This window comes from Anolis sagrei, chromosome 2 (assembly GCF_037176765.1).
Source record: "Anolis sagrei isolate rAnoSag1 chromosome 2, rAnoSag1.mat, whole genome shotgun sequence".
NCBI lineage: Eukaryota > Metazoa > Chordata > Lepidosauria > Squamata > Dactyloidae > Anolis > Anolis sagrei.
This window is the reverse complement of record NC_090022.1, coordinates 258,152,484-258,168,023: the sequence shown is the minus strand read 5'-3', so window position 1 is coordinate 258,168,023 and position 15,540 is coordinate 258,152,484. Positions and strand designations below refer to the sequence as shown.

The 15,540-nt window shown below is 36.9% G+C and overlaps 1 protein-coding gene across 1 annotated transcript in view; it reads left to right on the top strand.

Annotated features, from left to right (window-relative positions):
* RASA1 (RAS p21 protein activator 1) overlaps positions 1-15,540 on the top strand; it is a 53,047-nt gene that overhangs the window by 35,274 nt on the left and 2,233 nt on the right. The window contains exons 14-24 of the mRNA XM_060761747.2: positions 1,138-1,295; positions 1,765-1,841; positions 2,553-2,725; positions 2,946-3,105; positions 3,287-3,429; positions 4,941-5,056; positions 6,819-6,905; positions 7,916-7,983; positions 8,889-8,977; positions 12,411-12,488; positions 13,627-13,761. Of these exons, the coding sequence (XP_060617730.2) occupies positions 1,138-1,295; positions 1,765-1,841; positions 2,553-2,725; positions 2,946-3,105; positions 3,287-3,429; positions 4,941-5,056; positions 6,819-6,905; positions 7,916-7,983; positions 8,889-8,977; positions 12,411-12,488; positions 13,627-13,761 (1,284 nt within the window). The remainder of the gene's footprint in view (positions 1-1,137; positions 1,296-1,764; positions 1,842-2,552; positions 2,726-2,945; positions 3,106-3,286; positions 3,430-4,940; positions 5,057-6,818; positions 6,906-7,915; positions 7,984-8,888; positions 8,978-12,410; positions 12,489-13,626; positions 13,762-15,540) is intronic.

Genomic DNA, 15,540 nt, shown 5'->3' with positions numbered 1-15,540 from the left:
TGATATTACATAGAACATCACAGATGTTGTGCAGCCACATAAAAACTTATAATGTTTTGTTTGCTCTGCTAGTAGACTATCATTTAAAAACAATTAAATTAAATAATGTAGAATCAGAATTTAGAATTTAGGAAACCGAAGAAGTAATAACTAGTTAATTTAATTTTTAGGGTAACAGTGGTTGCAACAAAACTGATTGATACATATGACCCAATGAATAAGTATCTTATTCATTGATACAGTCTTTAAAGATACAGTCTTTAGGAGGAGCCTGAAAACGTGGTTGTTCCAGTGTGCCTTCCCAGAATAAGGAAAACTCTTAGCAATATGTCCTCAAATGCATTTTAATATTGATTTAGGATTGTCTGTGCACCCTCATGTTTCTTTGAAAACCCTATCCTAGTTATACCCTACCTTGTTCATGCCCAGCATTATTTTGGACACAGGTTAATATTTGTTGCAAAATGCATTTCCTGATCCCTTATTGTGAGGCTGAAAAATATTCCAATTTGTATTAATGTGGAATGTTACACATTTCTTTAAAAAGCAAACTTCACTGACGTTGGATTAATTCTCAGTTGGTTCTTAGTCAACAAATGTACATTTTCTTCTCAGCTCCCTTTGTTGTTTTGTTTTCTTTTTCCTCCCAACTTGAACTTTTTCCTTCCTTTCAATAGCTTTCTAGGGGATTTCCTCTTTTTCTTGTTGTTGCTGCTGCTGCAGAATCTCTCTTTTCCCTTCAATGTAGCTATCATGAAATGGATGTCATCCACACTGTTTCCAGACTTTGCTTTACCAGGTGCAGGCTCATTTGCGTGACTGCACTGGTGACCAATAAAAGAAGATTCATCACAGGATGTAAAGCTCTTTTCATATTGGCAGCATTAAAATAGAAATGAGATTATATTCTACCTTCCTTATATCCTTTCTATTAAAAAGCATACTGTAAAAGACTAAAGTCAATGCTGGATGCTGATTTGTTCTGTTTTTTACTTCCTAATATTTAGTTTCCTTTATTAGGATATATTTTCATGTTTTACATGTGGGTACAGACCCCGTCTATGTCTTCATGGGGCAGGGAGAATGCCCCACTGTGTAAAGCAAAGTTTTAAAATTTATTTTGTATAATCTCTCTAGGTCAGCAGTCTTATACTACATGTGGAAGAAGCCCATACACTTCCAGCAAAACATTTTACTAATCCTTACTGTAATATCTACCTAAATATTGTACAGGTAGCAAAAACACATGTACGAGAAGGACAGAATCCTGTGTGGTCAGAAGAGTTTGTGTTTGAGTAAGTCTTGTGCTGTTATATTTTAAACGTATATGTTGTATCCTGTGGTATCCATTGACCAGCAGAACAGACATCACTGGAACAACTGATTACCTCTCACTCTTTTATTCCTCCTAAACAATCCTATATCTGTTCTTGGGGGGAAGGACTCTAAAATGAAGATTTGGAGGCATCGGGGGAGTGCAAGGAGGAGATTTCCTGTTTTGCAAGCAGAGGATTGCTCATATGACTTTAGATGTAGCCCTAAGAATGTAAATGACATTTCACTGATATGCTAAAAATATTATTATTGAAGTGATTTCTCTCCTTGAAAAGATACGGTTCAGGTTGGGGTAATCACTGTTTGTGACTGTTTTTCATTTGTGGCTTTACGAGATGAAACTAAATACTGACTTCATATCTTTTTAAAATTTCCATTGTCACAATGAGTGTTCAATTATCAATCAGATTTTTCTGTATTTTTTTGTAGTGATCTTTCATCTGATATCAATAGATTTGAAATCACTCTTAGTAACAAAACGAAGAAGAGTAAAGATCCAGATATATGTAAGTTGTGTTCCTTTGAAATTAATTGCAAAAACTCAAGTAATAGCATCATGATTATTTTTTTACAGGTCTATCAAAATTGACAGCTGCACCATGAGTTTTAAAAAAGTCTGTTCCTCTTTCATAAAACCTGGAAACTTCTGATGTCTTATGCAAATATTCCAAAAAAAACCCCAGAAATCCAAAATCTGAAACACTTACGTTCCCAAGCATTTTCAATAAGGGATTCCTAAACCTATAGATATAAAATCCCATATGTAAATAACAGAGTTGATAAAGACTTTCTGGCTTGCACTATCAGACAAACAATATTGCTTGTTCATTTCTTCTTCTTCTTAGTTTCTGGTTCTTAGTTCTTGTGTGCCCTCCTCATTTTTGGAGAGGGAAAGAGAAGACATGGAAATACATGCATGTCTGTTTTATATTCTACTGAATAGCTGTTTGAATTATTTGTTCAGTACAATAGCAAGTGATATTGAAACTATCAAGACACATAGCCATGTTTCCTGAGCTTTAAATGAAGTCTTATATATGTCTTGCTGTGTGGATAGAAAAAAATCACATATTTTCTGTTTTTGTATAAACATTTTAAATGTAATAGTGAATTACAGTGCTGAAGCTAAAGAAAGGATAGATATTAGTTAATATTAGTTACTTGATGTGTACTTTTGTTGGGAGAATAATATGTTTCTGATTCTTTTCTCTTGTAAGTGTTTATGCGATGTCAGTTAAGCCGACTTCAGAAAGGACAGGCAACAGATGAGTGGTTTCAGCTCAGTTCACACATACCTCTGAAAGGTATTGAACCAGGCTCTTTACGCGTCCGAGCACGGTATTCAATGGAGAAAATAATGCCAGAAGAGGAATACAGTGAGTTTAAAGAGGTATTGAACTATGGCATTCAAATACACATTGGAAAGCTCTTAAAATAAATGTTTTTAGACTTGCTTGTCAGCACGTGGAGGACAGGTTTTTGAAATATCTTTGAAATCCTCCATGTTCTTACGTAGCGGTCATTAATTTAAATATAGCTTATATGTGTGGATTTCCAGGAATATTTTGATAATGATTTTCAGTTTAGGATTTTGCCATCTCTGTTTTCAGTTGGTACTGCAGAAAGAGCTGCATGTCGTTTATGCCTTGTCACGTGTGTGTGGACAAGATCGAACACTGCTGGCTAGCATATTACTGAAAATTTTTCTCCATGAAAAACTGGAGGCATTATTACTGCGAACACTAAATGACAGAGAAATATGTGTGGAAGGTACAGTATGAATATATTAATTTAGATTACTGAAAGTAATTTTCCAGGCCATTCTCTCCTTCCATTTCAAGTGCCAATATACATTTCCTTCTAGAACATTTTTGCTATTAACCACCCTTAAATGTAAAAAATTCAAATTTAATATTCAAATCCAGTTTATGAATACATTGTTTTTGTTCAGATGAAGCCACTACCTTATTCCGGGCCACGACGCTGGCAAGTACACTTATGGAGCAGTATATGAAAGCCACAGCCACACGCTTCGTTCACCATGCTCTAAAAGACTCCATTTTAAAGATAATGGATAGCAAGCAATCTTGTGAGGTGAGAATATGTGTTAATGACATCATGAACATTTCCATTTGTAAAGTGAAACAGTGGAAGCTGAGCAAGTTGCCATTTTGTAACATGCATTTTCTTCCAAAGCACTTTAAAGTATCACATACACTACCCAATCTGTTCAAAAGTCTTCATGACAGAACAGTTTTAACCTGGATTCTCTTTTAAAATATCCTGGATTGCACTGGTTTCAAATTGGGTTGTTGAGATTATTTGTTGTATCATCTCCGTTTTCTTAGTATATTGTTTTCGAAAATTACAAATATTATTTGAAATAGTTAATAGGCAATGCATTTTTAGAGCAAACCTGTCAGAAACATGCATGCTTTTGAGTTCTCCATAAGTCATTATCTTGAGTTCTCTAGAATAAAGAACAGACAAGGAAAAAAGTCCAGATATTTAACTAGATTGATGTTTCCATTTTTTGCTGTTCTATGCTTTCACGTTGACTCCTATTTATAGCAACCATATCATAGTATTTGCTTGCAAGGATTTATTCTGAAAAGGTTTGCCCTTACCTTCCTCTAAGTGTGATGTAGCCAAGGTATTTCCTGTTATTGAATGGAATTCAAATCCTGGTGTTCAATAATATTGCTCCAAAACCCAAATCCATATGCTGGCTCTGATACTGTTTCTAGAGTTTACTGTGTCAGAAATATTAAAAAATTAACTAGCCATTTTAATTACAAAAATGTGAGTCAAGCACTCAAAGGGTTAAATGGATGCAGTGACTCCGCAAAAGCTGCGATTCAATATAAGCAGGTGTTTCTGTAGCTTATTATGCCTCAAAGTTTGTTGCCCTCAGTATGAAGAGGCTTCAGTCTGAGAGAGGCTTTGGTGTGAGGTAGGGATCAGTGTGTGAGAGGACTAGTGTGAGAAGGCTTTGGTTAGAGAAGCCTCAAGTTGAAGGCCTCATATGTAAAGCTCCAGTGTGAAGGCTGCTGTGTGTAAAAGGCAAATGTGTGAAACTCCTGTGTAAGTTTAATATGAGAGAGTGAAGCTTTTTATCTGCATGAGAAAGAAGCCCAGTGTGGAAGCAAAGAAAGAAGTATAAAGAACTTTATGTGTGTTATGGAAACCTTGGTTCTTGTAAATAGTGTAACCATATTATTTTGTTATGAAAAAAAGCCTCCTAAGGAAGATGCAGCATTGGTCTGTGTGTTTTTGTTCTTTTTATCACTTTTAGCTACTGGTGCTGGGTTATGCTGCTACTAATAAGTTACTCTGCTATACGTTTATGAGGAGGGTCTTTTATTGATAAGCCCACTCGCCCAACATACTAGATATCACACGCATGTCACACTACATTGGAGGGGCTTTGGAAATGTCAAATGAACCATTTCATAAGAATTTTGTGGTCCGTATCCAGTTGCTGAGATCAAGAATCCAGTGTGCTGTCAACTTCTGTAGTCTTAAAGATGTATATTTACTTTGAATAAAATGCTGGCTTAGATATTGAACATAAATTCTCTTTAATTTTTACTGTTTTTTTCCAGTTAAATCCTTCAAAATTAGAAAAAAATGATGATGTAAATACAAATTTAGCACATCTTCTGAGCATCCTTTCAGAATTGGTGGAGAAAATATTTATGGCTGCAGAAATATTACCCCCGTAAGTTCATTATCAATGCCTAAAAATAGAATAGTTACAATCATTCTACTTGTTCTTGGAAGTACACTTTGTTTTTGGCCTTCATTTTAATATATTTATTTCTCAAGCAAACCTTATTAATGCACACAGTGAAAAATAGTGTCCAAAATACTAGTTTTAATCAGTAAATTAACATACGTGTTAGAATTCTACTGATAGTCGTAAGTAGAGGAAGATTTTTTTCCCTCTTAAACTTGAAAGTACACTTGAAGGGAGATATAGACTTCCTCCTTTCCAGTTCATCTAACAGAGAATCTCATGGGATCAAAAAGCTTGTCAGTGCACTGCCAGTTATTTGGCCTATAATGAAGTAGTCTTAGATTTGGATAGAGTAAAATTAACAGACTTTCTGCTGTTAGCATTGCACAGTAGAATTGCACAACCTTAGAAAGAATATTGTTGTTTAATTCTTTTAAAAAAAATAGAAAGGAAAAAAGTGTACTGCTCCTTATAGCAACCTTTACAGGGCAGAATACAGTGTGGTACCACAAGCATCCTTTTGAAATAGAGAACATTCATAAAACATCACTGCTGAAACAAGTCACTTAAAGCAAAATGAAATAAACAGTTGCTCTGAACTATACTAATATGTAACTAATTAGTAAAGATAACCCCTATGATGTAAAATCAAATCCCAAGTACATTGGATGTCAATTCTAGTTAAGTTCAACAGTTGCATGGTACAAGTTCTATGCTGGTACATAGAACTTGGTTATATTGCATGGTCCAACAACTTAGATTTGACCTGTATTATTTCTTAAAACAAACTTTCATACACCAATATAACAATGGATACACACTTTAACATCTGAAGAGAGCTGTTGTGTTTCTTTGAAGACTTAACCTTTTTATTAGGTGTTGTTTTTACTTTAGTAGATGAAATGTGAAATACCTGAAAGTATAATTTTGGAATTAATTTCCTGAATCCCTGCTAACTAAGAGATTTAGGATACTCTAAAAATCGGTGTACTTGTAAAGAATCCCAAAAATATTGTCAACAGATTTTTAAGAAAAAATTCCCAAAGAAACCAGAATACTATCTACTGTGAATAACTGACTCAGATTTAATATTAAACTCGAATGAAGACATTCTATTTGTGTACTTAATGACAGTCGCCAGGATAATCTATGCGAAACACTGGAAACAGGAGGAAGTACCGGACATAGACCAATGGATAAATAAAATAAGAGAGATAAAAGACATGGACAAATTAACTTTTTTTTAATTAAAAAAAGAACTTGGGAAACCTGATTAGGCAGACAAATTGGTCACAGATTGAGGAATACAAAAGAAGAAAATAAAGGATTTTTAAAAGGAACTTTATTAAAAGGAACTATGAGAAAAGTGAATTCAATTTATGTTAAAGTCAAAAATCTTTTTTTTAATTTTTAATACAAAACTATATTGAACAAATTAGCTTAAGACTGCAAAAGATTAGAAGGAAGTCACCATTTTTTTAAAACCCAGTGAAAGCCTTTGACAGTACAACAAAAATGAAAGCCTTCGACAGTACAACAACCCCTCAAAAAATTGTTTAGGTTTTTTTCCCCCTTTTTTCCCAAACCCATCTTTCTCTTTATATTGTTGTTCCACCACTTTACATGTATAAATAAAATACTATTCTTTCTCCCCTTTCCCTTACCCTGAATAAAATATATATTAAAAAAAGAATACTCTAAAATTTAGATACATAAATTAAGGTTCTTATTTGCATTTTTACAGGACATTGAGATATATTTATGGTTGTTTACAAAAGTCTGTTCAAAATAAGTGGCCAGCCAACACAACCATGAGAACAAGAGTGGTTAGGTAAGACTTTGGTACCTTTCCTTTATAACTTTAGATTTCTAAATGCAGTATATACAGCAATTGAATATGAGTAAATTTGATCACTTCAGTTATTTTTTACAAAAATCAAGTTTAGATTATATAGTTGTGTGTGTGTATGTGCTTTCATGTTGCCTGACAACACTTATTTTATTTACTTTATTTTTATTCCGCCTTTCTCCTGATTTAGAAACAATGAATGTCATGGGATTTTTCTCAGGCCAGCAAAACTCAGAAGTGGTTTTGCCAATTCTTTCCTCAGAAACACACCTGGCATTACTTGGTTTTCCCCCACCCAAGTACTAATCAGTACTAGCTTTGACCTTTTTTAGTTTCCAGGAAAAAGAATGAGTAGACTTCACAAAACCAACAAATAAAAAATGGCAATACTCTTTACTCAAAAAAGAATTGGAATTTTGATCCTGCAACAGGAAATGCTCTGTTTCTGATAAGAGTTTATGTATGTGTCTTGAATTTAGGCAGAGAATGTTCAGATACAGTTTTGCAAATTTCTTCCTCAGAAATATAGCCCACAGAATCTGGTCTCATCCAAGTACTAACCCGGCCTGACCCTGTTTATCTTACAAAATCAGTAAGATTTTGTAAGAATCTGATGCCTATCTGATACTTAGTCCCAAGGCTGGCTTAGCTGCACTAAAACAGGGAATCTGAAGCATGGCTCATCAGAAATAAGTAGAGATAACCAAGGCTCATACTTAGCAAAAAAAAAATCTGTATTTTATACATCCTTGGAACTGCTGTGATCATCCTGAAGGGATGAAATTTTACACGCTCAGGTGCAAGTGAAATGATCATCTATGTCTGTAATATTTTGGAGCGGAAAATGAGATATTGTTAGGCTTTATAACCATCTTGTGAGGACACTCTTAGGATTTTGTGATTTTTTTCCCCAAACTGATAGTATCCTAAAGAGATATTTTGAGGCATGTTCTTGATATATAGATATTAAGTTCTTATTTTTCTCTTTCCAGTGGCTTTGTTTTTCTTCGACTCATTTGCCCTGCCATTCTAAATCCGAGAATGTTTAATATCATCTCAGGTAAATGCTTTAGAACAGTGCTACTCAAAATAGTGATCCCTGTGCCATTGGCTAATTGTCCCTGGCAAGTTGTCAGGAAAGAAAGAAAGAATTATCCCCAGTGGGCACAAATACAGTGCTAGTCCCTTGCTGGCTCCCTGCTCATCCCACCCCCAGTCACATAGCTGAGAAGCACTACTTTGACCAGTGTTGAGATAATCAGGTGTATAACTTTATCTTTTCATACAACGCTGAGAAAATACTTTCTTATTGGTTTGGGGGAGGGGGGTGAGAAAGAATTGTTTGTTGTTGATACATCATAATTCATTTCATTGGAAGGGTAGGTACAGAAGTATAATGAGCTTGTATTGATGGGTTGCCTTGTGAACTGGACCTTAGATAACACAGCAACTATGCTTCAACCACTACTGCTAAACCTCCCTTAGGCTTTTTTGTGCAGCTACATTCACTTCAGTTTTTAAAAGCAGCTTCATATGGTTGTTCAATAAAACTTCCATGCTAATTCGATGTAATGTAGTGAGTCACATATCAGAGGAATGTGCAAGCACTCAAGTACATCAGTCCTGTTATTTTTGAACTAGTTCAAAAATTATTAACTGGGCCATTGTATGCTTATGCTTTCTTAAATGTCTATGTGGCCCTCTTTATTCCAGTTCTTTAAAAAGGAAACTTGTTCACATGTTTTCTATTGCAAGAAGGGAAATGCTCTAGTTTGATAAGGCTCCCTGCCCCACAGTCTATTTAATGGAATATGGAAACTTAATTTTGCTTAGGAGGAAAGCAAACCTTGCTGTTTAGCTCTATGCCTATGCTCTTAGTTGGCCTGACAGCAAATGTAGTTATCAACCAGTGTACTTACTGTACTGTCACAACATGAGTTGTAATTTTCAAACTCTTTATCTCAGATTCTCCTTCTCCTACTGCTGCAAGAACACTGACGCTGGTCGCCAAGTCTGTGCAGAATCTAGCAAATTTAGTTGAGTTTGGGGCAAAGGTAAACACAAAAATAACCATAAGTGATTTTTTCCATGTATATTTATAAGGTGGAGCTAATTTCCATGTTAATTTAATAAGGGAATGCATGTAATCGGGTCACTCTGTTCTTGAACTAGTCCTCAGTAGAAAAGCCATATGACTTCTATGTTAATTGTCCTGTATTCAGTAATTGGCATTACCATTGAAAATCAATGCAGCAGAGGAGTAGGACTAAATTCTTCTTAGATAACCATGGCCAGTTGGAGTAGACAGTAATGCATGTGTCAAACACAAGGCCCTCAGGCCAAATCCTGTCCATCGCATCCTTTTATGTGCCCCAGAATGCTTTCAATTATTCATCTATTGTATCAGAAGCAAACCAAGGGTACAGTTGAAAATGTATTTAAAAATCACAAAGTTTAAAAACTTGGCATCTTAAATGTTCTTTGACCAGAAGCTGGGCACTTGAAGTGCTTCTGGTATTGCTATAAGGAGGTCCTCCAATGTGCATGTGGCAGGGCTCAGACTGTATTGTAATAGGTGGTCTGTGGTTTGCTCTTCTCCACACTCGCATGTCATGGACTCCACTTTGTGGCCCATTTCTTAAGGTTGGCTCTGCATCTCGTGGTGCCAGAACACAGTTTGTTCAGCGCCTTCCAAGTTGCTCAGTCTTCTGTGTGACCAGGGGGGAAGTTTCTCAGTTGATATCAGCCATAACTTGAGGTTTCGGGTTTTAGCTTGCCACTTTTGGACTCTTGATTGCTGAGGTGTTCCTGCGAGTATCTCTGTAGATCTTAGAAAACTATTTCTTGATTTAAGGCATTGGCGTGCTGGCTGATACCCGAACAGAGGATGGGCCAGAGATGTCACTGCCTTGGTCCTTTCATTATTGGCTGTTACTTCCTGACAGATGTCAGGTGGTGCAGTACCAGCTAAACAGTATAATTTCTCAGTGGTGTAGGGCATAGACATCCTGTGATAATGCAGTATGCCTCATTAAGAGTCACATCCACTGTTTTAGTGTGATGAAATGTGTTCCACACTGGGCATGCATACTCAGCAGCAGAGTAGCAAAGCGCAAGGGCAGATGTCTTCACTGTGTCTGGTTGTGATCTCCAGGTTGTGCCAGTCAGCTTTCATATGATATTGTTTCTAGCACCGACTTTTTGCTTGATATTCAAGCAGTGCTTCCTGAAGGTCAGAGTACGGTCCAGGGTAATTCCCAGGTATTTGGGTGTGTTGGAATGCTCTAGTGGGATTCCTTTCCAGGTAATCCTCAGAGCTCAAGGTGCTTCTCTGTTCTTAAGATGGAAAGCACACGTCTGTGTTTTAGATGAATTAGAAATCAGATCACTGTAATAGGCAGTAAGGGGACCTAGAGCTTTAGAGAGCTTCTGTTCAACCATTTCAAAGCTCCCTGCTTGATCGGTGATGGCGCGATCATCAGCATAGATAAAACTCTGTCCCTTCTGACAGTGGCTGATCATTTGTGTAGAAGTTAAACATTGATGGAGCAAGCACACTCCCCTGAGGCAGACCATTCTTCTGTTTTCATCTCCTGCCATCTTATGTGCTGCTTTTGCCTTTCTCGAAGCCAGCTTGCTGTGGAATCATACATCAGTCTATTTTTTCCATAGTTCTATGCAAAACAAGTCTCTCCAGAACTTTGTAAAGATGGCACAACAAGGAGATTGCTCTATAGCTTTTTGGATCATTACGGTCTTTGCCTGGCTTCAAGATGGCCATGACTTGCTTTTTTCCAGATTTTGGGGATCTGACAGGATGTAGCGCAGTTCATCAGCTTCAGCAGCCAGCACCTTGCTTTTGACCCAAAGTTCTTAATTTGTTCCTTCCGTAGCCCATTCAGGCCAGCTGCTTTGCCATTTTTACATTTATTGAGAGCCATGTACAATACAGGTGTAAAAGGTTCATGGAGGTTTTTGTTCTCTTCATCTGCTTGTCTGACTATTGGTTTCCTTCCTACTTTGTGGCAAGGTGGGGTTCCCATTCTTTAGAAGTTGATGCGCTATCTGATCTGCCTTTATGTTGGCATGGGTATTGGTTTGTGAGCGATCATTGCTCAACCATCTTAGCAGCCTCCACGCCTTCTGGCTGCTCCTGCCTATGTTGATTTCTGTTATCAGCTTTATCCACTGTTCTTTTTTTGGCTTCAGAGATGGAGAACAAAATGCTCTGCGGTGCCTGAAGAGTTTGTTCACTAAATGGGACTTTGTTGTAGAGCCTGCTTTCAGTGACAGGGCAGCATAGCTACATTTAGACAGTCTTATAATTTCAAATGACCCTTTGGAAAGCAACCATAAAGCTGATATGGCCTGCTGTGAAAATGAGTTTGATACCCCTGGGGATAGGTGGATCTGTGCTGATGTTCTGATTGACTAACTTTGAACCATAGTAATGTTTCAACCCCATAGCTTATCAACATTTCTAGCTATGAGTATGAGTGTCATAAGCTAAGACTAGTCAAAACTAGTTTAAGTACACATTGCTGTATTAAGTTGATTTAACTTGTTTGAATTGTTTAATATCTTTTTATTGTGCTTTGATTATGTACTGATTTGATCAATAAACATCTTGTGATAGAATAGCAGGCTAAAATATATAAACAAATAAACATGGACATAACTGCTTTTGCCCTCTCACTGACTATAGAAGAGCTATCATTGTCAGAGAACAAAAGAGCATATATGTAGAGGAGATTTGCATGCATGCTTTGAAAGAACCAAACCACAACTTTGAAAAACCTCACCTCAGGTTTTACACAACATTGTGTAAATGACACACACAAACTTCCATTCTGGAATTTGAAAGAAGAAAAATCAAAGGAGACAAAAAAGAACTGTAACTTTTTCAAACTTGATTATTACAGTGAGTTCTTTCTGACTCTTCCTTGAAGGTTATTAACTAAGTAGGCTCAAATGTGCATTACCCTAATGAGTAATAGATAGCAACTTGTAGTAAATATTTTTATGTTTTCTGCACTGACTTTTTGATTATACACAATATGGAAATTTCCCATCATCTCGCCACATGAACCCACTTACCAATTAAAATCCAGTCACTTGGGCCTCTGTTGGATGATGTTCTTCCTATATGTCAAGTTTAAATGGCAAAGCTGTTTTGGTACTAATCTCAAAACATTGAAATCAATTAAATCAATTAAAATTGATTTTCGAACAGCCCTAACACTTTAAATTCTCTAAAGCTTAGATTTTTTTCTCAGTGGTAGTTTTATCTCATAATAATCTTTTATTTGTGTTTAAAATTGTTTTGGTTATACATACAGTACTTGTCTTCTGCAAGACTGCTGTAGGAAAGAAGTTTAAGATCTGCTGTAGTGATAGTAGAGTATAAATACAACCCAGAAAATATCACAATCTTTTCTAGGTATATGTAAAATGAATAAGGTAGTAACTCAGTAATTTGATTTTTAGGAGCCCTATATGGAAGGTGTAAATCCTTTTATCAAGAGTAACAAACATCGAATGATCATGTTTTTGGATGAACTTGGGGTAAGAAGATTGATTTATAACAACGTCTTCTCTACTTTATCCTCTACATATTCACTTCAGAAATTACAGGGCATTATTTAAAATATTTGTTTGTAGCTCTGTCTGAATCCAGTACTTGCTGATGGCATGTAGTGCTTTGAGGTATATTTTGAGATGCAACCTATCTAGGCCAAATCCAAACTGTTAGCCCCAGTTGAAGTTAAACTCTCTGAATCGATGACATTTACTTAAGTTTTGATGAAAAAATTAGCAGTTGATTCAGTTGATCCCCCTAGTTGGGACTGCAGTTTAATGTATGCCCTACCGACTTATCTTTAAGGAAGGAATTGAGAAACATTTTTGTGGGGGCAGACACAAAGGCCAAATTTTGGGTAATCATGCTGGAGATTTATGCCAGCTATCAATTTCTCATGTAAGCTAATGCTCAAAATTCCTCAACAAAGACCATCTGTGGAGCAAGAAATGGCAGATGTCCAAGTTGGATTGAGGAAAGGAAGAGAACTAGGGGTCATATTGCAAACAGATTGGATAATGGAATGTACTAAAGATTTTCAGGGGGGAAAAAAGATCAGCCTATGCTTTAGAGATTATAACAAAGCTTTTGGTTGTGTGGATCATGAAAAATTATGGATTGCTCTTAATGACAGCAATCTCTTGTATCTCCTTTCTTGAGGATTGGAATGTATAGTGAGTGTTTCCAATTGGTGGGTCATATTCTCATTTCCTATTTTGTGAAAGATCTTTGTTAAAACTGTAGTAGATTCTGTCTCAGATTTGGTGTATTCCTGGACACAGGTTTGAAACTGAGGCCCAGATTTCTGTAGTGGTAAGGAGTGATTTTGCTCTTTTAAAGCTTGTGTGTCAACTGTCCATTCCTTAAAATGTTGGATCTGGGCACAGTGATACATGCCTTAATATTGATTAGAGTAAGGCACTGCTTTTGTATTCAAAACAAGCATCCACTTTATCATTTAGGTTTATATGTTTCCTGTGCAGAAGAGAAATATTCCCTGTATGGGTAGATATTGCAGATTGTGGATTATGCTTGCTAGAACTGATAAGAATAAATGTGCCATGATTTCTTTTTTACATTGTTCCTTCAATGGCTCTGAACTTTTGTTTACACTTTTTGTTAAAGAATGTACCTGAACTTCCAGACACTACAGAGCCCTCTAGAACTGACTTGTCACGTGATCTAGCAGCCCTTCATGAAATCTGTGTAGCGCATTCTGATGAGCTGAGAACACTGAGTAATGAACGAGGGGCAATGCAGGTAAGAGCTGTTCTCAAAAATGGGCTTTTCTTCATTTCGTTTAGGCACTAGTTAAAAACACAGGGAACAAGCTGAGCACAATTTCCTGTTCCCATGATTTCTGTTTAAAGAACCAATTCCTTAGCAATATAGAAGTGTATGAAAGTGAATGATAGCAGAACATAGATATCTCTATCTCTGTGAACTGTAAAAAGTGAATTGATAGCAATTTGCAATATTTAAAGAGCCCTCAGAGCAAATTTTCATAAGTAGGTTCTAAAAATGTATTGTTTCAAATCTGAAAGAGCCCCATATCAAACTGAAGTTAGAACACTTCACTTTGATGTGGGGCTCTTTCAGATTTGAAACAATGCATTTTTAGAACCTACTTATGAAAATTTGCTCTGAGGGCTCTTTAAATATTTCAAATTGCTCATGACCCATGTTTTTTGTGTTCCAAATAGCAGAACAATCTGGTACTTGATGAAAACCAAGTGCTTTCATAGTATGACACATTTTACCACACAGAAGCATCAAAATCAAATAAATGCTTAAAAGAGTGACATTCATATGGATTGTCAAGCCATGTCACCCTAACCCATCATTAAACTAGGTTAGGAAAACACTATTTCTTCAGGCTGTGTTTTGTCAGTTGTAGCATTCACAGGTTTGTGAATGAATAAATTGACTATATGTTTTCAATTTGGAATTCTTAACATTATTAGACTTAGATAATAGTTCATTTTATATAATGGACTCTTTCACATACTAAAACATTGTAGTTAGATGCAATTAAATGCATAAGTTGAATGAAAATATTTAATGTTTACCTAATTGCAGGTTGTTCATATGCTTTTAAAATTTGTTAAATCAGTGGAGCTAATTACTTTCTGATACATGTATGACACAGTAGGTGTGTTCACACAATAAGCTAAGGATCTACAACTCTGGCTTGCATGTGCAGTGTGTTAACTCACTCTGCTTGTTTGTGCTTCCAGTGGGAGCAGATAAGCAGAACACAATGGTTTTGCTCAATAGTTGACTTATTGCAAATTCTAGCAGAAGCCAGCTTCCCTTCTTTGGATTGTCATATGGAATAAACCAGAGAAGGGGAATGTTTGGTTGCGTATCTATATATATTTTGTTTCCAACGAGGAAACAAAACTCAAAAAACCCCAACGAAACTTAACCAAAATTCCCATGCCCATAACACAACCCACAAGGTACAAACATATCTACTCAAAATGAAAAACAACACAACAACACACTCACAAAACGGCAAAACAACAAAACTCAAAAATCCCCCAATGAAACTTAACCAAAATCCCCGTGCCCATAACACAACCCACAAGGTACAAACATATCTACTCAAAATGAAAAACAACACAACAACACACTCACAAAACGGCAAAACAACTGAGCATGCGCATTGGCGCCCAGCCGCAAGTTCCCTGGCGCGCGCACATGGCCTTCTGGCCAACGTTCCCTCTGCGGAAACCATGCCCACTCCAAGCCCCGCCGCGCCGCTTCCCGCACACACACACACCCTGCCACACACACACACGCAACCCCATGCTCCATCACTCCCCCCGCCGCCGCATACACACACGCAACCCCACTCCCCCCGCCGCCACACACACACGCAACCCCATGCTCCATCACTCCCCCCGCCGCCGCACACACATGCAACCCCACTCCCCCCGCCGCCACACACACACGCAACCCCACGCTCCATCACTCCCCCCGCCACCGCATACACACACGCAACCCCACTCCCCCTGCCGCCACACACACACGCAA